Source organism: Lichtheimia ornata (assembly GCF_029851405.1).
Source record: "Lichtheimia ornata isolate CBS 291.66 chromosome Unknown scaffold00042, whole genome shotgun sequence".
NCBI classification, from domain to species: domain Eukaryota; kingdom Fungi; phylum Mucoromycota; class Mucoromycetes; order Mucorales; family Lichtheimiaceae; genus Lichtheimia; species Lichtheimia ornata.
In genome coordinates, this window is record NW_026695362.1 from 50,649 (window position 1) to 76,889 (window position 26,241).

The 26,241-nt window shown below is 43.6% G+C and overlaps 11 protein-coding genes across 11 annotated transcripts; 3 read left to right on the top strand and 8 right to left on the bottom strand.

Annotated features, from left to right (window-relative positions):
- Nucleotides 1-2,011: 2,011 nt before the first annotated feature.
- On the top strand, nt 2,012-3,558 carry O0I10_008128 (uncharacterized protein; the record flags this gene model as incomplete). Its single annotated transcript, XM_058488135.1, has 4 exons — nt 2,012-2,377; nt 2,436-2,555; nt 2,625-3,128; nt 3,187-3,558. 4 exons carry the CDS (start codon nt 2,012-2,014, stop codon nt 3,556-3,558), a joined length of 1,362 nt encoding a protein of 453 aa, XP_058341028.1.
- Nucleotides 3,559-3,764: 206 nt separating this feature from the next.
- On the bottom strand, nt 3,765-5,996 carry O0I10_008129 (uncharacterized protein; the record flags this gene model as incomplete). The annotated part of the gene is made up of 4 exons (XM_058488136.1): nt 3,765-4,493; nt 4,567-4,676; nt 4,743-5,366; nt 5,429-5,996. 4 exons carry the CDS (start codon nt 5,994-5,996, stop codon nt 3,765-3,767), a joined length of 2,031 nt encoding a protein of 676 aa, XP_058341029.1.
- A 1,072-nt stretch (nt 5,997-7,068) lies between these two features.
- O0I10_008130 (uncharacterized protein) lies at nt 7,069-7,293 on the bottom strand (the record flags this gene model as incomplete). The annotated part of the gene is made up of 1 exon (XM_058488137.1): nt 7,069-7,293. One exon carries the CDS (start codon nt 7,291-7,293, stop codon nt 7,069-7,071), a length of 225 nt encoding a protein of 74 aa, XP_058341030.1.
- Nucleotides 7,294-7,752: 459 nt separating this feature from the next.
- Nucleotides 7,753-8,695, top strand: O0I10_008131 (uncharacterized protein; the record flags this gene model as incomplete). The annotated part of the gene is made up of 5 exons (XM_058488138.1): nt 7,753-7,765; nt 7,825-7,894; nt 7,977-8,115; nt 8,174-8,375; nt 8,451-8,695. The coding sequence occupies 5 exons, from the start codon at nt 7,753-7,755 to the stop codon at nt 8,693-8,695; spliced, it is 669 nt and encodes a 222-aa protein (XP_058341031.1).
- Nucleotides 8,696-9,826: 1,131 nt separating this feature from the next.
- O0I10_008132 (uncharacterized protein) lies at nt 9,827-12,201 on the top strand (the record flags this gene model as incomplete). Its single annotated transcript, XM_058488139.1, has 9 exons — nt 9,827-10,109; nt 10,220-10,309; nt 10,373-10,418; nt 10,477-10,541; nt 10,600-10,724; nt 10,775-10,993; nt 11,052-11,603; nt 11,665-11,868; nt 11,929-12,201. 9 exons carry the CDS (start codon nt 9,827-9,829, stop codon nt 12,199-12,201), a joined length of 1,857 nt encoding a protein of 618 aa, XP_058341032.1.
- Nucleotides 12,202-12,737: 536 nt separating this feature from the next.
- O0I10_008133 (uncharacterized protein) lies at nt 12,738-13,480 on the bottom strand (the record flags this gene model as incomplete). The annotated part of the gene is made up of 2 exons (XM_058488140.1): nt 12,738-13,321; nt 13,381-13,480. 2 exons carry the CDS (start codon nt 13,478-13,480, stop codon nt 12,738-12,740), a joined length of 684 nt encoding a protein of 227 aa, XP_058341033.1.
- A 468-nt stretch (nt 13,481-13,948) lies between these two features.
- On the bottom strand, nt 13,949-16,767 carry O0I10_008134 (uncharacterized protein; the record flags this gene model as incomplete). Its single annotated transcript, XM_058488141.1, has 12 exons — nt 13,949-14,169; nt 14,233-14,385; nt 14,464-15,039; nt 15,110-15,289; nt 15,345-15,465; nt 15,524-15,637; nt 15,702-15,791; nt 15,860-15,962; nt 16,020-16,092; nt 16,155-16,266; nt 16,332-16,575; nt 16,652-16,767. The coding sequence occupies 12 exons, from the start codon at nt 16,765-16,767 to the stop codon at nt 13,949-13,951; spliced, it is 2,103 nt and encodes a 700-aa protein (XP_058341034.1).
- A 768-nt stretch (nt 16,768-17,535) lies between these two features.
- O0I10_008135 (uncharacterized protein) lies at nt 17,536-20,123 on the bottom strand (the record flags this gene model as incomplete). Its single annotated transcript, XM_058488142.1, has 4 exons — nt 17,536-19,029; nt 19,086-19,334; nt 19,400-19,678; nt 19,737-20,123. 4 exons carry the CDS (start codon nt 20,121-20,123, stop codon nt 17,536-17,538), a joined length of 2,409 nt encoding a protein of 802 aa, XP_058341035.1.
- Nucleotides 20,124-20,642: 519 nt separating this feature from the next.
- On the bottom strand, nt 20,643-21,802 carry O0I10_008136 (uncharacterized protein; the record flags this gene model as incomplete). Its single annotated transcript, XM_058488143.1, has 6 exons — nt 20,643-20,770; nt 20,868-20,950; nt 21,012-21,107; nt 21,168-21,229; nt 21,288-21,425; nt 21,488-21,802. The coding sequence occupies 6 exons, from the start codon at nt 21,800-21,802 to the stop codon at nt 20,643-20,645; spliced, it is 822 nt and encodes a 273-aa protein (XP_058341036.1).
- A 378-nt stretch (nt 21,803-22,180) lies between these two features.
- O0I10_008137 (uncharacterized protein) lies at nt 22,181-22,411 on the bottom strand (the record flags this gene model as incomplete). Its single annotated transcript, XM_058488144.1, has 1 exon — nt 22,181-22,411. The coding sequence occupies one exon, from the start codon at nt 22,409-22,411 to the stop codon at nt 22,181-22,183; it is 231 nt and encodes a 76-aa protein (XP_058341037.1).
- Nucleotides 22,412-23,199: 788 nt separating this feature from the next.
- O0I10_008138 (uncharacterized protein) lies at nt 23,200-23,421 on the bottom strand (the record flags this gene model as incomplete). The annotated part of the gene is made up of 1 exon (XM_058488145.1): nt 23,200-23,421. The coding sequence occupies one exon, from the start codon at nt 23,419-23,421 to the stop codon at nt 23,200-23,202; it is 222 nt and encodes a 73-aa protein (XP_058341038.1).
- Between the last annotated feature and the right edge of the window lie 2,820 nt (nt 23,422-26,241).

A 26,241-nucleotide genomic window follows, 5' to 3' on the forward strand; every position in this document is an offset into this window, starting at 1 on the left:
TTACATCGGTTGAGCTACATCGAGCGTGCTTTATGTCCAGAGTGATGTAATCTCTCTTTGACCGCAGCTCAGTCAAATCAGCTCGAATCAACCTACTTTAATCATGGAAATGAATGTCTGGAGCAGGGGCATCGTTCCCATGCAGTGGATCTCGCAACAATGATGATTGGATAAAAGTGGCCGTTAGCTAGCAATACATGCCTGTTCCTAGATGATCCATAAAGTAATTATACATTGACCCTTTCATTCATGCAAACGTAGCTGTGTTACACAACACGACCCTCTGCATCTTTTGCTCTGACAGGGTCTACCTACTTTACATTAAACAAAGACCACTCTTCATATAGCATCACGCTTACAAACGTAAAGGTGCCTGTATCTCCAAACTTTACAATCAAACGTGGGGTTTTTATTACAGCAATGGGCTCGGCTTGGCCAACAGCACCTTGTGTGAAAGTTTCGCGTTCAATGTCGCAAACAGCCCAAAAAATATTTTTTTGGTCGTCGTCGAAAGAGGTTGAGCCCCGGATCCAGTTTGGCTGGTGGCGACATTGCGAAATCTGGGATTGCCCACGATGAACTTCATACTTTGACACAAGATTCCTTTGACCCCGACAAGCACGTTGATCTACTAAAGAGCCCATGTTTGATTGTAAAGTTTGGAGATACAGGCACCTTTATGTTTGTAAGCGTGATGCTATATGAAAAGAGGTCATTGTTCATTGTAAAATAGATAGACCCAGATAGAGCCGAAGATGCAGAGGGGTGTGTTTGTGTAACCCAGCACATTATGCAGAATGGAAGGGCCAATGTATGATGTTTTTACTTGATTCAGTAACAATGCATGTATTGCCAGCTATCAGCCATTTCCTCTAAATCGGCGCTGTTGTCCATTCTATGACATGTGAATAATGCTCCTGCTCCAGATATTCATTTCCGTAATTCAATTTACCTTGATCCGAGCTGATTTGGTTAAGTTACGGTCAAAGAGAGAATACATCAACCCGTATACAGGATGCATTAGCAATCTCAACTGATGTACCCTCTCTTTGACCGTAACTCAGTCAAATCAGCACGGGTCAAGAAGGTTGAATGATGGAAGTGTTGGGCTGGAGCAGGAGCATCTTTCCATTGCGTTGGAATAAGCAACAGTTGGAAATGAGAGCAAGTGGCTATTAGCTGACAGCTTGGATTTAAATGGTGGGGTAGGCTGTTGATGAAGCGGTGTGCGTGATGCCGTCAACGTTAATCCAGGGCATCTTATTACAACGATAGACTCTTGTTGTAAATGTGGATAGCAAATGTTGCAGATTTCCGTAAAGGTGAACACCACATGGTTGTAATGTTGTTGCATAAACGTAGGTGTAAGCCTATAGTAAGATCATTTCTCCTTAGCTAAATACAGCTGAATACAACATTTACATGTAGCCGATGAGTAATCTTGGTTGGAGCGCCATCCCATTTACAGCATCTTGGTCATAAAATATACCTCTTTATCTATCCATGACATGGGCACATGAATACAATCAGTATCACCATCCAATTGTCATTGTAGCTGTGTAACGTGCCTCGTTGGCTTGCAACACCAGCAACAAGCAGTGTTATTTTTTCCTAATACACATTGCTCTTCAATGCTTGTTCTTGATAGATATGCATTCGTCCCATTGCAAGTAATACGTTCACTATCATGCATATGATCAAAGATGCTTTCCTTGTTACTTATTTCAGTTGTGGTCTTTAACACAGAAGATGACCCAGCCACGATGGTGTCAATGAGCGGGATTTGCATACTTGGTTACACAAACGAGCCTCCTCAATTCATATAGATGACAAGCCATGCTGCTTTCAAAATCAAAGGACACATGTTGAACCATATCTTGTAAGCAAAAATTTATTATAGTTCCCACGTAACGCCAAGATAGTTACACTACGGAGCCCCGACGCATTTATTTATCACACAGTTGAAAAAAAGATGTAAGCAGAAACACGGCGCTCTTCTTTTACTCCACCCATGAAACGCTCAAAGTTGCTATCGCACGGACAACACGCCATTCTCCTTAGTAGTGCGCTATTAGCAGGAGCTGCCTTTCGTATTTTCTCAAGGGGACCATTCACGCCATTATCATGTTCACTTTTTAACACGGGATGCTTGCCCGAACCACCGATACAAGTGTTACATGTCGACAACGATTATGCTCATGTGCTTGATTTATTCAAGGATAACATTGAACGTGGCGATGATATTGGTGCAGGTGTAGCAGCCTATGTCAATGGGCAGTTGGTAGTAGATGTGCGAGGTGGATGGCAGGATGTCGCCAAGGGAACGCCCTACACTGATAACACGCTGAACATGGTGTATTCATCAACCAAGATGCTGGTAAGCAAGCGGAGATGTTCCTCTCTTCTTTTGTTCACCACAACCCTCTCTATCACAGTCCGCCATCACCGTGGCTCACATTGTCGACAAGGGCGCTTTATCATATGACGAAAAGATTGCAACGTATTGGCCAGAATTCGCACAAGGCAACAAGGAGAATGTAACAGTTGGTGATTTGGTAAGAGGTCCATTGCGAGGAAGACAACGACGGCATGGGGTATTTGCTTACACTATGCTTTGTTTCTAGATGCAACACGTTGCAGGAGTACCGTTTCTCGATCGCCCCATTACGTCTGCTGAAATGGAAGACTCTGAGCGTTTCTCGAATATCCTTGCGTCTCAACGGCACATCTTTGATGGTGAAAGGAAACGAAGTTATCATGCTATTGTTGGAGGATGGTACATCAATGAGGTTCTCAAGCGTGCTGCCAATGAAACAGTGGACTCAGTGGCTGCCAAGTTCAACGACGCTTATGATATCGAATGGCGCCTTAAGCCTTATCAGCAAGAATACGATGATCGCATTGCCCACTTTTATACGCTACCTTGGTATCATCAACTCTACCATCACTTAGTTGGAGGGATGGAAACGGTCAAAACATTTTGGGAGGCATACACGGATGAATATCAGATCCTTGTCAATACGGGTGCACAAATTGGTCCCGACAGTGCTGGTCCTGATCGCATTACCAGTTTACGCTATCGTCGATTGGAAGGTCCCGCCTATTCAGGTTTCACCAATGCTCGCTCGGTAAGATTTTGGAGGGTACATTGCATTGAAAGCAATACTGATAGATATCTTTTCATAGGTTGCTAAACTTGCAGCCATGATGGCCAATGGAGGAAAAGCGATCGTACCAGGAGAACCGGATTTGCTTAGTGCTCAGACGTATGCATTGGCCAGCGAACCGATGGAAGCGGAATACGATATGTGTATTCGCATGCCTATTCGTTCTACGCGTGGTGGATTTGCGGTTTTCGATCACATGAAGATTGGTGGGCTTGAGTTTACAGGGTGGACAGGATATAGTGGAAGCCTCTTTTTATGGAACGAAGAGTACAAGGTTGGATTTGGCTATGTCCCAAATGCGGTGCATCTAGACATGCCTCCTGATCGAAGAAGTCTTCGCCTGTTGGAAGCCATTGCCAGCCAAGCCAAAGCGAGTAGGATATCCACGTGATGAATAAAGGAATATTATCTTATGCATTGATTCAAGTGTTGTGGTGGTATGGACCTGGTATATAGAATGGATGGGCGAATAGCTACAAGATGAATCATAGTGCCTTTTCATTTTCATGCACACGTGTAGTATTAGGTCGTTTTGAATAAAAAAATATAGTTTTATGATTTTGGAAATACGTATGATAAGATAATGATGAGCTACGTCTAGAGGTTATTCCTGCGACAGCATGTTGCATCGTTTGCATAGGCGCTCTTTGTTGATTGACGTGTGCTGGGAGGAATGTCAATGCCGGGATTACCAAGGAAAAAGTTGACAGGTTTGAGCATGATACCACAGGTCTCTATTGGCATGATGGGGAAGTCCTCGACACGTGGTATATGGGTGATGCCAAAGTTGAGCCAGCAAACAATATCGGTATCACGCACATTTTGAGTCTCCTTTGTCCATTGAGGCAGGCCCAAGTTCTCGCTTGGTTCGCTTTGATAGCAGTAAAAGCCTCCAGGGAAGCGTTGTTGGTCGTTATGAGGCGTTACCCACAACGTCTTGCTTGCAAACATGGCACGCTCATAAACAATGGATCCAGGCTTTGGCAAGAGAGGTGGTGTAGGATGAGCCATCATTTTAAATCCCACAGGCTGCTTGGCATATGGATGGATCTTGCTCTCGTTAATAATCTTCCATGTTCGATGACGCTCAATGCTTGCCATGGTCTTGGCCTCGTCAGTGGTATTAAACACCTTGGTCACAGGATAGAATGAATTGCCAACGCTATTGTGTGGATGACCCACAGGCAAGTCTGAAGCAACAACATCGACCTCGGCAACGGAGTTGTTTGGACCATCCACCATTGGATCAATGCGCATGCTGAATAAATGTTGATGATGTTGGGCATCCACTTGTGGTGCAACAATGGTTCCATAAGGCGCAGCATCCTATTATTTGGCGTAGCAGCATTAAAGTTAGATCATGTGGTCTTTGTCAACAATGATAAAAAGGGGTGTTTACCTCATCAGCTGCAAGTACTTGTGTATTCAACTCGCCCGTAGCCTTAACTTCATATTGAATCGTGCCATCTTGATAAAAGTAGTAGTACAGCCCATAGTCGTAGTTTGCAGCTAATGATATCCCCCATGAAAGTTAGGTCCAAATACCAATAATGACACCTTCCCACATTCACTTACCGGTGACAATATGTGAAATGACAAGCCGACGTGACCGAGCAGAGTGTGCTTTGCCAGTACGATAATCAGAATGCTTGAACAATAAACCAGTATCCTCTTCATGGATGCAAATGGCATTGGGAATATGCCAAGGGTCACCATTGAGGTCACTCAGCACGGCATCCAAATAACAAATCTTGCCAACACAATCACATCCAAGCTCAAGGGAGTTTGTAAGGTTGCCAAGGCCGTATTCACCAACGTCAAAAGCCATCTTGTGATTGTAAGGCTTGTATGGGTTTGCATAAGGAACCACCATCTCAGCAAGTGACATCCGGTAGATAATAGGACGCACAGTTCCATCCATATCACGGTAGCTCAAGTTATTGATCACCAAACCTTCCCGATAATTGAATGACAAATGCATGTCCCATTTTTGCCAATGCAGCTGATGGCCATCACGAATAGAAAAGCTGACTCCTTGGGGTTGTGTAATTTCGATGGGCTTGATGTCTTTGCGTAAACGATCCTCACCCAAGTGCTCCGGCAAAAAGTGATGGTTGGCCATGGGGATTACAGGTCGCTCAAAGCTGCTGTTACGGCGTTTGGATACCGCAATATCGATCACCTTTTTTGCATTGAGGTCTGCATGCATATGTTATCAGCCATCTGATTCCAATAGGGTCCTGAAAATCTTTAGCTCTTACCATAAAGAGGGTTGAAATCGAGAGGATGTGCATATTGGTTGTCATTGGGCGAGGTGCGTGCATATAGCAATGCTTGTACTAAACGTTTCCCCTTGATCTCGTGATAACCCACTCCCCAAGGGTCTGCATACACCATCGACATGTCGGTGATACCAAGCTGCCGGCATTGCTCTTTCACACGCTCATCCTTGAGGATTTCCCTTTCGGCCTCCAGCATCTCAAAAACGTTCACAGTGGGTTGTCTACCCTCAACCTTGTTCCAGCTTGTAATCTCATTCTTGTTCAAGTTCACAGTTATCTCGTGCACTAGGCCAGATGGACGATCAATCAACACAGCAAAGACCTCACGATCAATGGAAACAGGCTTGGGTTGAGATGATGACTTAATCCATCCAAGGTATAACATCATTTGCTGTTTGGCAGGCTCCTTGAGTGTCAAAGAGTTGAAAACATAGGTTGTATTATCTTGGCCACGTTTTTCTCGGATGATGGCAGCTGCACTACGTATCTCATCAGCTGAAAGGGGATCCAAAGGGTGAGGTTTAGTGGTAGAAGAAGAAGAAGACATGATCTTGAAAGTAGTAGTGATATGAGGGGCACAACTTCTCTTTTTCCTCTCTTTTATGTGTTTTTAGGGGATATGCGTGTGAATACTGTAAATTATGTGTGTATGCGTCCGTGCATGTGTGAGTGTCGAGTATGTGTAACAAGGGACGAAAATAGGGATAACCGGCACCACGGATCATATCTCTCCCTTTGACAAGATAAGCTGTTCTTCTTTTGCGATAAGGGTTAAGTATCTTTTCCGGCATCGTGGTAGCATACGTGCCTTCCGGATTTCACATTTATTTGCTGCATACGTTGGTATTTGTCCACAACCAATTTTAACCCTTTGAGCAATATGATAGAGCATGATACGAGCATTGTGGTGGCTGTGTCATTGCCCATTCTTGTGGATCGACGTGTGTGTGTGGAAATGCTTTGTGTAGTGTGTGAATGTGGGGGATCAAGTATCAGCCAATCACCATGCACGTCTACCTGATTTCCGATGCGAGTTATACAAGACGTTTGCGCGTGGCATGATAGCCATCAATGAACCTCTCAGCTTTTATCACACTATGGTTGTCCATCATTGCTTCATACTACATGCTGTGATCGCACACAAAGAATAGCCCAAACGTTTGGATCCATGACGAGGATGCTGTTTGTTCTTTGATGCGAAACATTAAAGTGCTCATTGTACTCTCCTCAAAGAGGACATGTTGATTTCATTGTTTGGAATGGTAGATCATCATTCGCATGCGTCAAGTTCGGCTAACTTTAACCGGATATGATGATAGAGGTCTTCTAGTCGGGTATGTCTCTTGCTAGCTTTCCGATTGGGGAGCCTAGTGTTTGTGATCCGCATTGACAACATGCTTTGTAAAGCATCATTGAAATGTACAACACACAAAAGATGCTAAAATGGATGAAGCCAGGACATTGGTACACTAGTGTGCAACCATCACTCATTTCCAATCCCACGTCTTTGCCTTGGAGCAATATGAATGTGGCCATTTGTTTATTACAGAGGCTCTGTGGATGAAGGTAACATTGATATTCAACATGGTTGGGCCATCACCAGGGGAAGGGTGTTATACCTAGAATGGTGGTACTGGTGGCAACGGTGGCAACGGTGGTAGCGGAGGGAACGGTGGAAGCAAAGATCCTCCAAACCATGGTGGAAAGCCAAACCATGGTGGAAACCCAATGATGTCGTTACGATCATGGCCGTTTGAAGGCTCGCTGAGATCTTGGTGGTACATGGGTGCAGCACTGGCTAGTCCAACAATGATGACACTAGTGACAAAAAGGATGATCTTCATATTGATTTGGGCAATACAACAACAATGGATCCCAAGTATGATCATTGGCATCCTTTTTGTATCTTTCATAAACGCAACTTGTTTATCGCTGATAAACGATAGTCACTTGTACGAGGAATTCTCAGAACAACTTTTGGTTGATAAATGGTTTATGTATGTAGTATCCAATCCACTGACATCATTTCATTTACGGGATGGGATGAATGAAGGGCATTGACTCTGATAATTGGCATGCTTCTCACACTATGTTCACATGTTTTCAAATGATTAATATCGATATCCATTTATTATGTTATAGCAAGCACAATAGTAGATACGCGGGGGAAGGCTACATTGTAAAATCGAATGGCACAAGCATGTGTGGAGCCAAAGTCGATTTACTGAGACTGCTAATTTTTATATGGCACAACAAGGATTATCCATTGACACTTCTTTGTCCCGCCGACAAACACAACAGCAATGAACTCGCTAGGTATTCAACGTTTCCAATCTTGTATCCACGCACGTCCGAATGCTGATAATCGCCATTAGCAACAGTCTTCCGAACAGCAATGCGACCACTTGCTGGATCGAGCCGTTTGACATCCATGCAGGCCATGAGGTACAACGAGCAACAATTCAACGCACTATCTATCACCATACCGCCATACTAAGTCAATCACGATACTACCTTCTATTCGTAGCTTTTCTACAGGAGCACGTCGTTTTGCAGAGCAACCACAAACTTCAAGACCTGATGTGGGTGCCTCTTCTCTATTCGACAATATCAAGGTGGAAGCGGATACTGCTGAGGAAACCACCCAAAAAGCTGTGCAAAAAGAAGTATGTTGTTATTTGCATCGTATGGCTGTATGTGGATGACTCATCCCATTGTTCATAGTACAAATGGTCATCTGCCAATATGAAAACAAGCCCTCGTAAGCTCAACATGCTTGCACGACAAATCCGTAACATGCCTGTGGATGAAGCTATCAAACAAATGGAATTCTCGCCCAAGCGTACTGCCAAAAAGATTATGCACAACTTGGCATTTGCTCGCAAGAACGCCAAGGATCAATTTGGAATGGAGAATTTGGTTGTTGGTAAGTTTGGAGAAAAGTGATGGGCACGTGCACACATTGGATACGTGCTAACCATCATGGTCACAATGGCTATAGCACAAGCGTGGGTTGGCAAGGGTCGTTACATTAAGCGTATTCGGCCACACGGTCGTGGTCAATTTGGTATCATGCATCACCCTGAAGCACACATCAAGTTTTTGCTCAAGGAGGCACCCAGCAATGATGTTGAAGACAAGGCTTCTCGAAGAAATATCCGTGGATGGAAGGAATCTCGAAAAGTGTGGACCCCCTTGAAAGAGGACAAGCCCATTTACAACCCAAAGGCCTTTTACAATTGGTAAACATATGTTACTTATAGACTCAACTTGTATAAATCACTCTTTTAAATTGCATTATCGGACCATGGATAAGGATGAGTTGGGAGATGGGGACACAATGAGTGTATATGATCTTTGTTCATGAGAACACATGGATGTTAATTGCTCCTTTGTGATATATTGACCCATTGGCAGTTGTACGTGAGATTCTTTCAAGCACTGTTACACGTGATCACCGATCCCTCTGTATTCTGATGTCAAGGGTTACATAACAAGGGGCACTGCAACCAACATGAAAGAAGTGGCTCGCTGTAGCCGACCATTTAAGGTTCGAATGTTATGATCTTCTTCATCTCTATGGTTACCTATGCATTGGGATCTACTTCACCTATTGGAGGATCGATCATTTTTGGTGGTGTACAATTGATTGCTTGAAACAATGAGCACAAGAAGCGAGGTTCCCATTTACTGGGTTATCGTTTGGGCCAAAATTAACCAGCTTTCTGATTCATCCGATTCAGAGTCATGATTCGGATTACGGCAATCTTTATTCGAATCATTTTATAGTATACAGCAGGCATCTAAGTAATCTCTTGCACTATGATTTATGCTTTCATGGGGCTCATTATGGTTATGAATGGGACGTTGTTTAGATCAGCCATTGACCTTACTTTACCATTGATGATCAAGAGGAAAAACACAAAAGTACACAGAGTTTTGTAACGAATGGGTGATAGAATCTAGTGCTACATCAGTGCATTGACCATCTTGCAGTTACACATACCATGATGCCATCATGTTGTGATAAAAAGATGCCAGCCAAAGGTATCCATCCACTCATGAATACAGGATGTATATCTTTATTTGTTCAACTACGTGTACAAAGCAAAGGTGAATGGTTCAATCCTTAAGGTGGGAAGGTAATACTGTGCACAACACTTGTAATGATGATATGACAAGAAAGGTGTTCTTTATTTGTACATGAATGGGGATCGTCATCGATAAACATGGTTATCAGGAGGTGTGTGTGTATGTGTGTGCACTTTTAAAATTGATCTTTGTGTGTGTTGGTATAGTAGCGGCGAAACAGAACGAGACACCACCCCTCCTCCCTTCTCCATACTTGCTCTTTTTTCTCCCATACACACGCCTGCCATGGATTCCGATTCATCCTACTCTGACTTGACGCATCGATACAGTCCGCCTACTCCAGTCTCGCAATCCACGGCCTTTCATTATCGTGGTCACCAGCAATCTACAAGAAATAATAACAACGCTTCCCATGGATCTCCATCTCACCATCTTCCTGGTGTCAGCGACCTTGCAAACATCAAGGCAGACTTAGAACGAGTCCTTACACGTGCTGAAACTCGATTGCGCCATTTACGTAAAGACTTTGGCCACTTGGACAAGAACGTCAAGGTGCGGGAGACTGGTGGTAAGAGAGAGAGCGTGTGTGTGGAGAGTGTGTGTTGTGTGTTGTATGCGTGGGTGGGTGGATGCATATACGAGGATATCAGTAACACCATCATGTTGAATATCGAATAGGTGGTAATGAAGGGAAAAAAGCAGCCGGCAGTGGTTCTGGTAAAAACGTCAGTGTCATGATGGAAAAGATGCGCATGAAACGGGAATCCAGTAAGTCTCTCTCTCTCTACACATTATCATTTTGTTGCACACATCTAACTTTGTATGATTTAGGTGAAGATGCATATTCACCAAGGCAAGGCCAAACCGATCGACAAGCGTAAGTCATTTACTTTGATCCACAAGGGAAGGGGAGGATGATTAATCACGTTTAACAGGGCATTGGAAGCTTTGAGGCAACGTCGACGTAGAGATAGCAGTACAGAGATCGATACAAAGCATGGCAAGTGGTTACTTGGATGGCGAGTTCGAGAGGATGGGAGCTAATTGGGTATTTGTAGCTCGTAGTGAATCGCCACATCACATTGTCAAGATCAAAAAGTTGGATGACGCGCCTTCGATAGTGACACGCAGTGTATCTCCACCAGCATCTTCTGGAAAGCACCATCTACCAAGACCACATGAGGTACATTTATCATTTGTTACTCTATCTTTGATATCCTAACATGTTGTTAGATGAGTCAACCCAAAAAGAAAAAGTCATCAAAGGCATCATCACGTGCAAATGGAGAAACACACGGCAAGCATCACAAGGCAAAAGCAGCACATCAGGAAGAGCTCGACTTTGTGCGTGTAAAGGCCAAGGATCAAGTGCCTGTAACGACATTTTGGGGTGCTATGGACTATTATTTCCGTCAACTTACTGAAGATGATCGCAAATTTCTATTGGAAAAGGCAAGTGGTGCGTTTGTGGACATCCATGTATATGTAGCTAACTGACGGGTTTACTTAGGGCGATGATGTGAAGCCATTTCTTATACCTCCGCTTGGACAGCATTATTTAGAGACATGGGCCAATGAGGAAGCCAACGTAGTCCCACCTACTACTTCTTCACAGACACGTGGACGATCCAATTCACCAGCACCCAGCAACAACAACCGCATTTCTTCAGATCCTGATATATCCATGACGGGCAATGGTGCCTCCTCTTCATCAGAAGCATTACCACCGCCACCACCAGAGCGAGCACGATATCTTAAACAAGGCGAGGCCATCACCGACGATTATTTATTGACCGATGATTTGAGCTGTGGAAGTTTGACGGAGCGATTATTGAGCAGTTTGGTATTGGAAGATTTGGTGGATGTGAGCGATATCAGAGCCATGGCCGGAAGTGAAGATGAGGATGAGGAGGATGATCCTATGGATACGGATTCAGTGTCTTCTTATTCGGGTGGGCGTACGATCACTGAACTTGCTCCTGATCCACCTGAGGATATCGTTGATTTCGAGGAACGACTCAAACGTGAGCTACGCTATGCTGGTCTTTTCACGGATGATGATGTAGGTGTCATGATGGATGGGTGTAGGTTGCCATGGCAACTAACATTTCATTATCTCGTAGATTGATTGGAACGCACGAGAAGATGATGAGATTTGTGCCGAACTACGAAAGCTGGGTCGTGAACTAGAGGAGCAATCAAAGGTCAATGAGCATAGGAAATCAAAGCTGCTTGAAGTCGTCGATCAACAACTACAATATGAGCAATATCGAAGTGTGCTGGACACCTACGACCAACAAGTAGAGCAATGCTATGCCAAACGATTCGTAAGTAGCAATACAAACACCTACATCAAACAAGCATGTATTGACTTTTTTCTTCTATAGCGAGTGCAAAAGTCCAAGAAACGTAAAGCGACTGCCCCAAGAGCTGTGTTGTCTGAAAATACAGTTAATGCCATGGAGAAACGACGCACGTGGAAAACTGAACTTGGTCCATTGTTTGAGGATAAGAATATGACCATGCCCACCAAATCAATATACAATGATGAGGATGATGATGAAGAAACAACACCTGCTACCGATACACCACAAGAAAAGCCATCCAACAACAATAACACCACCACGACCACCACCATCAAAAAAGAGGATCAATCTTAAGCACCTTTTTTATCGCCCTCCCTTATTGTCATCATCAAGCCCGTATTCCCTTTCAACACCATCCTTGTCCATCACTTTCTTATATGTAAATGTTTGTCTTTTCCTGTCGTCTGTTCCCTCCGTTGTAAATGTATCTTCCTATAATAATTTCTCATTTCCATGATCTTTATAAGTTTTAAGCATAGTTTTATTTGTTGTTGCAATGGGGGTGAGGTGATACAATTGGAAGAAAAAAGTACAATGATTGAAAGTTCTTTTGGCCGAGACCATACATCATAATAGATCACAAGATGGTTTGATGTAATATAGTATGGTGGCTGCAGCCGGTTCATTTGGAAATATAAAATGATGCATGTGGGCTTATATGTGCTATCGGGCCTGTAAACATACAAGGACAAGCGAGTAGAAGAAGAGGAACGAAAGTACTTTGAAATGCTCTTTTGTGTGTGATGATAACTATGATGATACTAATATAAGAGATGGAAGTGGGTATATATATATGTAAATGAGGGAAAGAAAGGAATAAATAAGTGGGCTTATAAAACTGTGGATTGTCGTTTCTTGTGAAATGAAAGCACCTTTTTGATTTTCTTGGAGAAACCACGTCGCTTGAGTGAGAGTCGTGAAGCTGCGCGTCTCAAGCTTCCACCATCTTCTCTTGAAGAAGAGATTGTGCTTTCCATGTTGGGTATAGGTGGTGGTGGTGGAATGCCTGATGATAAACAATCTTTGGATTTGGAATGCATAGCAGATGTTGGAGTTGGGGGCATGTTAGAAGATGAGCAAAAAGAGGTTGTCCCGTCAGCCGATGAGCTGTCATGCATCACAGGTGGCACAAAGCTACTTTGACGTCGTTCGCCTTCTTGTTGTTGTTGGGTATTATCGACAGACCGGCTGCTGTTATGGGTGATGGCACTGCTATTGCAGCTGCTATGATGGCTCGTTGAACGAGTAGATGGACGTTGTTGATAATGAGGATCTTTGGGTGGCACCATAGGTGCGGGTCGCGGAGGAGGAATGGGGATTTCGATGCTTCCAACCACGGAACAATGTGTTTCGGATACTGCATTTGATACTATAGAGGATGCATATTGCTTGGCTTCGGCGTCCTCTTGGTCATCTTATACATACGAATAAGCACAAGAGAAATGGCTAGATTGTTCTATCATTATTACATACCTTGTTCATCCGTATAGCGTACAGGAGAAGAGGGTGGTGGTGATGCTTTGGGTCGTTCCCAAACTTGTTGTAATTGGAGTGGAGATGATAAACGAAGCATGTAAATGAAGGATGGTTGAAAAGAAAAGAAAACAAGAGAAAGAAATGGGCCCGACTGAAAACGTTCCACTTTTAAAAGCAATCAAGGAAACAAGGGGAATGTGTGTGTGTGTGTTGTGTGTGTGTAAGTATGTGCATGCCCCAATCCGCATCAAGATGATGTATTTGGGATACACAAAAGTCGCCGCTTGTCTGGGTCATGCGTGTCATTTTGTTTACAGTTGCTGCATCATCATCAAGGCACATTTGCATTGGGGGTTGGTAAACTCTTGATCACCGCCGCAACACCTCCTGCTCCTGCTGCTGCATATGTATACAACCACCGCCCAGCCATCCTTTTTGAATAATGACCACCCCCGCTCACCAATGAAATACATTTCCATGACAATTGGTTTCGTGTAAATGAGATTGGAAACATGAATTATGTGCGTGTGTGTGTCATTCAGCCACATGTAAAATGGGTCATTGTTTACTTCTTTACTTCATCAACCTGACACAAGAGTACACGTGCATCTACCAATTGATTCTCTTCGACACGCATAGTTACGACGCCTTCATGACGACTGAGAAGCTTGACCTCGGTCTTCATCGATTCAATCGACAACAATGGATCGTTCTTTTTGACCACGGTGCCACTGGGAGCCAAGATTTTAAGAATACGGCATGGCATGGATGATGTATAAGGTGTCACTAAAGGGGGAGCTCACGTGTCAACTGAATTTGTTCCTTTGTATCATCATCCAAAAATCTTACCTCGATCATCTTCAGCTTGTGCATCAGATGTCTGCAAACGGTCAAACTTGGCTAGCTCGACAGGATAACCTTGAACAAAGTCATGCACAAAGTAGATCTTTTCATTGATGTCTTGAATGTGCTCTGCCACGTAAAAATAGCGTTGACTACCATCTTGATGATGATGATGATACAATTAGTGCTTCACATTCTTCCTCTTTCACCCCTTTGAGTTTCATCTTTTTAACCTACCGATGCTGCAACGCACCAACCCAGCACATCCTTGTACCCCCTCGGGACCGGGAACTGCAGTGCCATATTGTGCATCATACAACACAACTTGAAGACCAGGGCCTTCATTTTTTTCCTCGGATAGCTTGCATTGGAATTGATGCGACTTTTGTTGTTGTCCCTGATAATTGTATTGGATCTCTACTTGCTCTTGGTTGTTGACAGTGTATTTCTTGCTAGGCACTCGCCACTTGACATTGCGCCAGTTGGGTTGAATATTGCGCAAATGAACGCGTTGCGACTTTTGGACGATCCATTGGAATAATGTGGCGGCCACCACGCTACCTTGTACATCGGCCAATTGACGCTTGGGGAATAACTGCTCACGTTCCAATGGGATAAAGTTGGTATCAAAGGTGCCAGATTGGAAGCGTGCATTGTTCATGATACTCAATAGGAACTTTTGATTCGTAGTAACACCCAAAATCACCGTACGGGCCAAGGCTGCAGACATGCGGCGAACTGCTTCAGCACGTGTAGGAGCATGAACAATGATCTTGGCAATCATCGAATCATAGAACACGGTGATCTCGGATCCTGTGATGGAAAAAAAAGGGTCATTAGCTTGCTTGTTTGCATCATTCACAAAAGCCCATTTAGTACATACCATCCTCAACACCCGTATCAAAACGTACACCAGGAAGACCAGTAGCAGGACTCCATTTGCGAATGAGACCTGTACGAGGGCTAAACTCATTGTCTGGATCCTCGGCGCACAAACGCACTTCAATGGCATGGCCCTTGAATGGGATGTTCTCAAGAACACCAAGCTCCTTGAGGTTTACACCTTTAAAGAAAAAAGTCAAACATCCATCCATGTATGAATAAAAACCATCACTTACCCTGAGCAACCAATAATTGCAATTCAACAAGATCCAAGCCTGAGATACATTCAGTAATGGGATGTTCGACTTGCAAGCGCGTATTAAGCTCCAAGAAGTAAAACTTTTTGGTTTTCTCATCCTAGGGTGATGTATTAATGAAACGTCGATTCAAGTACAATCATTCTCTTTCCTCTTACCAAAATGAATTCGGCGGTACCAGCACCGAGGTAACCAAGTTTGCGACACAACTCAACAGCAGCACCGGTCATGGCCTTACGCAATTCAGGGTCCACGGCAGGTGATGGCGTTTCCTAGTTATGTATGTATGAGCTCCATTGTACACACATGTCTTTATGCGTTGTTGGTGTAACCTACTTCGACAACTTTTTGATGTCTACGCTGGACTGAGCAATCACGTTCATTGATGTGGTATACATTTCCATATTTGTCACCAAAAACTTGGATCTACGCAAAGATGCATTGTTTGTGAGACCCCGTGTGAACCCCATTATTAATATCCCATTTCCCTTTACCTCAACATGGCGAATACTTTCAAAGTATTTCTCAATCAATAGCTTATCCGATCCAAAAGAACGCAACGATTCACCCTTAGCTGCTTCAATCTCTTCACGTAACCTAGGTAAAATCGCTCATAAGTATGTATTCGAATGACTTCCTTTGTATCCTACTTACTTGCTGGTATCATAAACAGCACGCATACCACGACCACCACCACCAGCAGAAGCCTTGAGAAGAACAGGGAATTCTATAAAAGGATCATCATCAGCATTTATACATCACCTGCTGTAATTGCAATTGAATCCATACCAATGCGCTTAGCTTCTTGTTCGAGACGTTCAACACTTTGATCATCGCCATTGTATCCAGGGATAAGGGGGATAGTAGGTGCATGTGCTTTGATAAAGTTTTTGGCGGCACTCTGGATGATGATGATCACATGATCAATAAAGGAACAAAAAGAAGCTGATGAGAACTACTGTTTACCTTGTCACCAATGGCTCGAATGGAATCAGGCGTGGGACCAATAAAGTTGATGCCAGCTTCAAGCACCTTTTGAGCGAAATCAGCATTCTCGGACAAGAAACCATAGCCAGGATGAATGGAATCGGCACCCGAACGTTGTGTTAGTGCAATGATCTTGTCACCGTCGAGATAGGATTCTGCTGCAACGGATGGACCCAAATGGTAGGCTTCATCAGCAAGACGCACAAAGGGAGCATTCTCATCACTATTGGATTGGATTGGGTTGGGTTAATTCATTGTGTGGGTGGGTGGGGGATGTGCCCTGAAAAGAGAAACAATACCTGTCAGAATAGACAGCCACTGTAGCAATGCCCATGCGACGGCATGTGCGAATGACACGACATGCAATTTCACCACGATTGGCAATGAGGACCTTGTTGATGACTTGAGGAGCCATTAGAAGAGGACGAGAGGAAAGCGAGAAAGAAAAGTAACCCGTTGCCTGATGCGGTGGAAATGCGCTTATGGATCCGGCATGATTACCCCACACACCGACTTTTTAAGCTCAGTCCTTCACAAAAGCATGTGCGGTTTTAATCAACCCCATGTGCCAGCCAACGACAACGTCCACTGTATTATCGGTTTTCTTGTTCCCCCCCCCCCATCCCACTTGTCCATATGAAAACTAATCCATGCGTGAGACAAATACTGTTTCCACTTAGTTGGGGTGTTTCCTTTGTATCCATGCCAACAACATCCATGATCACCATGACCACCACCACCACAACCAACTACTACTCCCCTACTGTTATGATTACATAATTTTTATCCCACATCATATACTTTGGCATGTTCATGATGTCAAGGGCATTGATCAATGTCTACTTCCCACGGCATCATCATGCATGCATACATCCAATCAACCAATTTGAAAACAAGTCAACGGTGAATCATGTGGGTGATTTATATATCTAGGGTACGCGATAAAAAGGACAAATAAATACGAGGAGGGGGCTTAAAGGATAGTAGATGGCATACAACATGTATGATAATAGTGTGTCGGTCAATGGACAAGATGAAAATGAGGAAAAGAAAAACAATGCATGAAAGAGAACGTGCGTGCGTGCGTGTGTATAGGAGTATGGGGGTAATCTTAAAAAGAATGGCAGGGCATATCATGAAGTGGGGGAAATCTGAGAGATGAGGGAATAAAAAAGATGCGGTATTAGATCGGGCTTGAAGGGGGTGTCTCTTGTTGAGAAGAAGAAGGTGTTGTGGTGACCGATGACCAGAATCGACCATAAAAGCTGGCTCGTTTGTTTGCCTTGGAAGGATCGTAACTCCTTCGTTTCATTTGTTGTTGTGCTGCTGAACTTGTTGCCGTTGCTGTGGGTCGCTTAGCAACGCCAAATGTCTCCAATTCAGCTATATGTAATTTAGCATCCGCAAGGAGTTGTTCAAGTTCATGACATCGTTTCTCGGTGTGTGTGGAACATGTTGCTTCATTGGATGATAAAGAACGATTGGCCATCAAAGGTCGCTGTGATCGTTGTTGCTGTTGCTGCTGCTGTTCCTGAATCTTGTAAAGTGTCTTTTCATGTGCACGGACCGTCTTGTGATGATCGCTTTCCATTTGCTCCATCTTGTTCTTCATATTGACCATCTTTTCAATAAGACCTGTTTGAGCTTCTTTGGCCATTTGATTCTGATGTTTCAGCTCTTCGTTTTGTTGTTGTAATTCAAAGTTGGATTCTTTGGTCTTTGCAAGCTCTGAACGTAACGTCGCCACATCATCAGGTTGTTGTTCAAGACCCATCATCGTCATCTTGAGAGCATCTCTTTCCGCTTCCACATCCATCTTATCCATCTTGATTTGCACGAGCTCTTGTTTCACTTGTAAATGTTCATTCTGGATCTGTGATAGTGCCAAAAGCAGGTCTTCGATTTGTTGATGTAGCATAGCAACATCTTGCCCTGGTGGTGTTGTGGTGGTTGTTGATGTGGCAACGGTAGTTGCTGTTGTTGTGGTAGTGCAAGAGCTCTCATCGGTGGAGCTGGATGATGATGATGAAGCACGCTTTCGTAACCAGCTACTCGATTCACGTTTCTTTTTCTTGGATGTCGTAGCAGCAGTGTTGTTGTTGTTGTTATCTGATGATTGCTTTGACCAAAAGTTGAAACGAACAGCGAGGACTTGCTCCGTTTGCTTTTGCTCTTGTTCAACTTCTTTGAGATAGAGCTCAGCCAAATTGTCGATCTTTTCACGCGTGATCAATCCACTAAGCTCCATGGCGTCATTAATCATCATGCTGGCGTCATCACTGTATGCAAGGTGCAACTTGGAGGTGACAAGATCAAGGATATCCTCAAATTCAGTCATTTCCAATAGCTGATCTTGGGATCGTTTCAATAAAGCAATGGCTATTCGCATAATCGTTTCAGCTGCTCCTTCGGCAAAGATGATGTCGTAGATACGCATGACAAGCGAAATTGGAAATGCATAAGCGAAGAGTGTCAAGAACCATTGTGAGGCGTACATGGGTGCATGAACGGAATGGTTGGCAAGATGATCTGAAAGCTCGGGCAAGATTTGCGCCAGCAGACTGCTGAATTGATACAATCGTAGCTGTAATCCTTCCATGTTGAGCGTGAACATGGTTCGCATCTCGTATGTTTCCATCAATCGCACAAAGACACAAAATGCTTGTTGTTCAGGCATCTAAAAATGCAGAGTAAGCAGGTTGCTCATTTACTTTTTGAGATATGTGTACTTACATTCATCAATAAAGGACCCACGAGAAAAGCAAGACCTTGACAATAACCAACATGCGAATCATACAAGCTATAAGCCTTGAGGACGCGTTCGAGTGCTTGTTGACCATCACCTCCTTCTTGTTTGAACATTTCAACACTGGGAAAGGTGCGTGCAAGATCACGTTGAATGATACGTTCATAAGGTGAATGCTCGGCTACGAGTTGGCCATAAACGGTTTCGAGATGTAAGGACGCACTCTGAGACATTGCCTATTTGAATGATTTGCATAAGTCGGTGTTGGGATTTTCAAGGGGAATCAATATAGTACACATACTTGCCAAATGACACCTCGAAGCTTGGAAGGAATACCCGCTTTAAGTTTGGCCGAGAGTAAATGAGGTAACTTTGTAGCAACAGCACCAAAGTCATCAATCAAAGCTGTCCAAAACTCCCAATCGATATCCTCCTCAGAGCTGTTGTTGTCGGTAACCAGGTTCTGCATAGTCGACAAGTGCGCCTTGAGCTCATTAGACTGTATACACACCGACTTGGGATCCTCATCGAGCATAGCATTCTGTCGTTCAACTTGAGCAATAATAAACTCAATGGAACCCTAATCATGTCCATAAGTGGTCGTCGTCATTGGTGTCAATGCGTGTTTAGTCTTTTACCTGGGGTGGCAAGTTGGCATTCTCTTCTTCAAGGCGTGGTAACAATCGCACATCTGACACGGCTTTGTTGATGCTGCCATGACCAGCGTTGGAAGCTGTTCGACGTCGTTGGTGAAGCGTCATACTGGGAGCTCTAGTTGGAGTCGGTCCCATACCAAAGCTTGTTGTACGTAAACGACGATGGTGTTGAAAAGGAGTGCTTTTTGAGCTATTCAGGGCAGCAGAAGAAGATGTTGCTGTTGATGATGATGATGGATCAATATGATGCTGTTGTTGTTGTTGTTGTTGTTGTTGGGTTCCCACTGTTGCCTCCCGTTGCTGCCAGGCACCCGCTAATTTGGATGGTGATGCTGGTGGAGATAAGGCAAGATCATCATTGGGAGGCATCTTGATGATAATAAACAAGAAAGAGAGTTAAAGGAAATCCGCATGGATGAGCTAACTTTTTACACACACAAGATGTTGTAATTCCCAATATGGTGAAGGATCTTTCTTCTTGCGTAACAACAAGTATGCAACCCCAAATCTGTCACTATGTTGCCCGCCAACTTGCCTTTTACTCAGAATCAAAAGAAAAAAGAGACATGCTCCCCTTAAAAATCCTATCCTCGTGGATAAACAAGGAGAACAAGGAGGGTGAGTGAGAGTGAGCGGGTGTGTCTGATAGCTTGAGTCATGTTTTGTGTGTGTGGGGATGGAGCTTTAGGGTATACGTTTCAATGCGTTTTTTATCGAGTCAAATCATGATCCCTCTATGTATGCACCATACTACTACACTACCCCAATAATCGCGGAGATACTTTTGTTGTACAATTAGAATGTCTGTTCACGAGCTTGCACAATGCACAATCGTTCCACCGGTAGAGATAGAAATCCGTACGACATTTTCCAAAGATTACAAATCGTTTATGTGTGTAGCCAGTAAAGCATAATCAATATAATACAAGTCGATATAACACCAGCCATAATCAAAGTATCTCGCTTTCTCCGTGTATTGATACGACTAATCAGATTATTGATACCAGGTATACGACCTAGCAACCATCATTATCAGTGATCATCCATTCAACCTTGAAAACCCCTCCCCCCACCTTCTTTTTTCTTTCCCTCCCTCCATTTATGGATACACACCGATGACACCGCCGACCCGACTGTTAATGTTACGAAGCATTCTTCCTTGATGAGATATGTCTTGCCGTGTAGCATAGGCTTGCCTAAATCACACAATGTCAATCCTCTATCCTAACATCATCATTGATCATTGACCTCACTTACTCCAAAATCATATCGGTCATTCGATGCGAGCCTTCAATTCGATTGCGTTCGGATAAATAATAATCTGATCCACTTTCATTTGCTGTATTGAAGATCCTTCAAAGATTGGATGTTAGTGAAATGATCCATTATGGACTAAGATGATGTAAGAGATACCTGATTTCATCTTGTACTTGATTCATTAAATTGGCTCGATCTTGTGCTGCCTTGATATTTGACTATGTGATCCACACCGTTAACATTTACATGTATTCATGCCGACAATGGCATCCATACCTTGACACGTCGAAACTCCTTGTTGTAATCAAGCAAGATATCCTTGTGTCGTTCCAACATGTGTATCATGGATGGATTGGTGGGAGTTGCACTGGGTCGATCCAATACTTGGCCCATGGATGTAATGATGGATTGTAACTGTGCCCATGTGACATGTAAGAAATCCATGCAATCCTGTACGATCCTTTCCAGTTACGCACCTTTCTTAATAGCTCTTCGGTTTCTAGTTCTTGGCTCGGCTTTCCCATACTATTCATGGCGATCGAATCGGGACTTGTTGTATGCGAGGGTGGCGATGAAACAGATGCACCTAGTTTGGAGAGTGTTGCAAGCTTGAGCTCGATTTCGTTTTCGACTTGGCGAGCTTGTCGTCTCAGCTGATCCCAAGATAACGATGCATTGGACATGGACGTCGGTACTGAAAGATCCCCATCGTCGTCGTTGGTCGTTGAAGACACCATTACGGAAGGAGATGATGGCATAGAGATGGCGGTGCTGCTGCCAGTACGATGCATAGTAGTAGTGGTAGTGGTAGTGAAAGAAAAAGCGACGACTCCACTTGCCTCCTCCGCCTGACCAACCTTGCACACTTGAATTCCCGATATGGATGATGCCCATTGTTGACAAGGACACGTCTCGCTAATACCTCGTGATCTTCATGCAATAAAGAACCCCGTTGTTCGCTTCACACTTTTTTCATCCGTAAGCCCCTTGTTACAGTATGCAAGCAAAAGACCATTGTATGCTCACAATGAAATTGAAAAATGTCAAGCCAAAGGAGGATATCATAACATGACAAATAGGTTTATTGAGAAACAACAATTGGATAGTTTAACTAGTAAGCAACAGAAGCAATAAAGCGCACAATCTACTACCACGGGTAGACCACCGATTTATTTTGGCTTGTATTTTGCCTTCACTTCATTCTTGCACTTGTCATTACATGCTTTGACAGACTTTTCGCCTTGTGGTGCCATGCTGCACGAGAAGCCACAAGTCGCTAGCATATTGTTAAACCTGCTCTTGTCAATGGCTATCGGAGCATCTTGATTGGGAGGTGGTGCAGCGGTCACCAAAAGCGTGCAAATGACGAGAGCCAGGAAAACGGATAGCTTGAAGTTCATCTTGCGGGATAATGAAGGATAGCAGCGTTTGCTTTTTGGATCAGCCCTTTATAGTTGTTGAAATCAAGGAGGCGTTGTACTTTTGAATTCGTGGCAGTTTAAGAGCATTCGCCAAGTCCAAGAGGGGCGTTAAGAAATACCAAGTGATGCAGAACTAATGCATCCCATCCCCTATCGGCTGCATTTGGCGAAAATGATGCTTTCTACCTGAAATCACCAATTGATAGACATTCTTGCTCATTTGCTTAGAGCAGTGAATACCCATTTTATAATGAGGATTGTCCATTTATTTTGTCTTCGCGTGCAAAAAGGTGACTAGGCCTAGGCCTCAAAAAATGATGGTAAACTACTGCGATCTAAAAGGCGAGAGATATACTGTATCAGGCACACGATCCAAATCGATATGCAGGGGTGGGTTTGACGTGATTGCCCATATTTTAGAAAGTGTCGTTGTTGAGTTACTGCGGACATCAACTTGTTCAATACTATACACCATCCCTTTTTTCATGATGCGTCATATCAATGCGTGTGTATCGTTGTGCTTCCCTTGCTCGCATTGGCAGCTCTGGAAATCCCAAATCCAAAGGTATGCAACAAGCGAAACATCATGTCAACGCCATGCATGATTGATGAAATTGAAAAGTGGCAGCAAGGCGAAGGAGGCTATGTATGTATCAGACGCATTGCGCCCAATAGGTTTATTGAAAAACAGCAATTGCACAGTTTTGTATTAAGCAAAAAGGATAGCAATAAAGTGCATTATCTACTACCACTGGTAAACCTCCGATTTATTTTGGCGCGTATTTTGCCCTCACATCATTCTGGCACTTTTCAGTACAGGATTTGCGTTCGTTTACTGGTCCAGAACCGCACCCCATGGCACAAATGGCTAGGCCTTGTTCAAGCTTCTTGTCAACTGGTTTAGGATCGCCTTGATTGGGAGGTGGTGTAGCGAGCACCAAAAGTGTGCAAATGACGAGGGCCAGGAAAGCGGATAGCTTGAAGTTCATCTTGCTGGATAATGAAGGATAGTAGCAATTGCTTTCTGGATCAGCCCTTTATAGAGTTTGTTGAAATCAAGGAGTCGTTGTACTTTTGACTTTGCGCTAAGGGCTTTCGCCAAGTCCAAGAGGGGCGTTAAGAAATACCAAGCGATGCAGAACCAATGCATCCCATCCCCTATCGGCTGCATTTGGCGAAAATGATGCTTTCTACCTGAAATGACCAATTGATAGGCCTTTTTGCACCTTTTTCTAGAGCTATGGATATACATTTGTAATGAGAATGGTCGCATTTATTGTGTCGTCGCGTGCAAAAAAAAAAGTGCCTAAACCCCAAAGAGTGATGGCAAACTACTGCGACCTAAGAGGCGAGAGATGTGTATCAGGCACACGATCCAAATCGATATGCAGGGTGTGTTTGACGTGGTTGCCCATATCCTAAAAGTGCTGTTGTTGAGTTTACTGCTGACATCAACATGTCGGATACTATGCAGGTATCATCCTTTTCATGATGCATCAGAAGATCAATGCCTGTATAATGTTGTGCTTCACCTATTAGCATTGGCAGCTTTGAAAACCCCAAATCGAAGGTATGCAAGCGAAACACTATGTCAACAACAGCATGTATGCTCGACGAAATTGAAAAATGTCAGGTCGAAAGAGGATCAATCGCATTACTATGCCAAATAGGTTTATTGAGAAACACCAATTGGATGGTTTTACTAAGCAAAAGATGCAATAAAGCGCACCATCTACTACCACTGGCAGACCATCCATTATTGTTTTTGCTTGTTTCTTTCCAACTCCCTCTTCTGGCAGGTTTCAGCACATGATTTGCGTTTCTTCATCGGCTGGGAACCACACATATAGGTACAAAATGCTAGTATTTCTTCAGTATCTTCGCTACCAGCAGTAGATTTCTGAGCGTCTTGAGCGGGAGGTGGTGCAGCGGTCACCAAAAGTGTGCAAATGACGAGAGCCACGAAAACGGATAGCTTGAAGTTCATCTTGCTGGATAGTGAAGGATAGCAGCGTTTGCTTTTTGGATGAACCCTTTATAGATTTGTTGAAATCAAGGAGTCGTTATCCTTTTGCCTTTTCGCTAGTTTGAGGGGCCTTCGCAAACTCCAGGGTACCATAAAGAAATAGCAAGCGATGAGAACCAATGCATGCCAGCTGCTATTGGCTGCATTTGGCGAAAACGATGCTCTTCACCAGGAATAAAGATAACCAGCACCCCTTGCTCCCTTGTATTAAATGCAACACATGAGAGTGACGCAAGAGGATTGTGTTGCCATGGAGATGATAGTGCTATCCATGTGCACAAAGTGCTCATTGCACCTGCCAGACTACTGTAATCAAAGAAGCAATGTGATAGATATACAAAGGTATGCATGTTGAATCACAGCTCGTAGTACTATTCCAAGCAGGTTTATTGAGAAGCATCAATGATGCATTTTACTTGAAGGGAAAATAAGTAACAAAACATAATGTATTGGGTACATCAGTGATTTATCCTTGAGCTACACCAGTAGACGTCAGGCCTTTCATGCAATCATCAAAGCATTTCTGTCGCCTATCCTTGTTCGAAAAGCATCTGAAGACACATATAGGATTTTCGTTACCACGCGTAGCTTGGTTGTTTCCTTGACCTTGTTCAGTAGCGGGAGGTGATGTAGCTAGCACCATAAGTGTACAAACAATGAAGGCCACAAAAATGGATATCTTAAAGTTCATGCTGTTGTTCGGTAATAGTTGTAGGTAGCATATAGTGTTTGAGTCAGCCTCTTATAAAGTTATGGAGGCAAGGAGGTGCTGTAGCCTTATGACAATTCCAGGGTTGCATACATAGAATCGTCAAACGATGCAAGGACAACCATGGATGCTATCAGCTGCATGTGTGGAAATGGTGCATCTATGGGATAACGATGGATCAACACGCTTGCTCTTTGTACTAAACGTAACTACATGAGAGTAAATCAAGTGGACTTTGTTGTCATGGGAACGATAAGTTTAGTATCCATACGTATAAAGCACTCATAGCACATGCCAAACTACTTTAATCAAAGAGGTATGTAACGAGAGACGTACATGTATAAAAATATGCAGAATGGACCACAACTAGTGGTACTGTTCCAAGCAGGTTTATTGCATCAATGGTGCCTTTTACTTGAAGAAAAGAAAGTAAACTACCATGGGTACAGTGGTTTATCCTTGTACATTAGAAGCAGCCGGTCCTTTCATACAAGCTTCCATGCATTGATCAGGGTTTACGGATCCAAAATAGCATTTGAAGCCACAATTGACTCTTTGACGCTTAATCTCCTCATCAGAAGCTTGACCTTGTCCAGTAGCGGGAGATGGCGCAGCTAGCACCAAAAGTGCACCGACAACAAGAGCCACAAAAATGGATAGCTTGAAGTTCATGATGTTCACCAATGATTGTTAGTAACATACGATGTTTGCGTCAGCCTTTTATAACGCTGTAGAAGTGAAAGAGGTGTTGTAGCCTAACAAAAACTTCAGGGGTTGCGTAGGATCCTTAAATGATGCAAGAACAACTGTGGATGCTCTTGGCTGCATGTGGCGAAATGATGCTTCTCTTGGATAACGATGGATCAGCATTCATTGTGAGCAGCATATGCGCTGAGCGTGGGTGTCGTATAGTGAAAAAGAGATTGGCATGTGTGGGTTCGCGTGATAGGTAGGAAGGATGATGCCATGACCAAAGCGGCTTACAATCTATAAGCTTTGGATATTTCATCATGGGTATACTCGCTCTAATGGCTATACAAATCATGGTACTGCATAAAATGGGTCACTAACGAG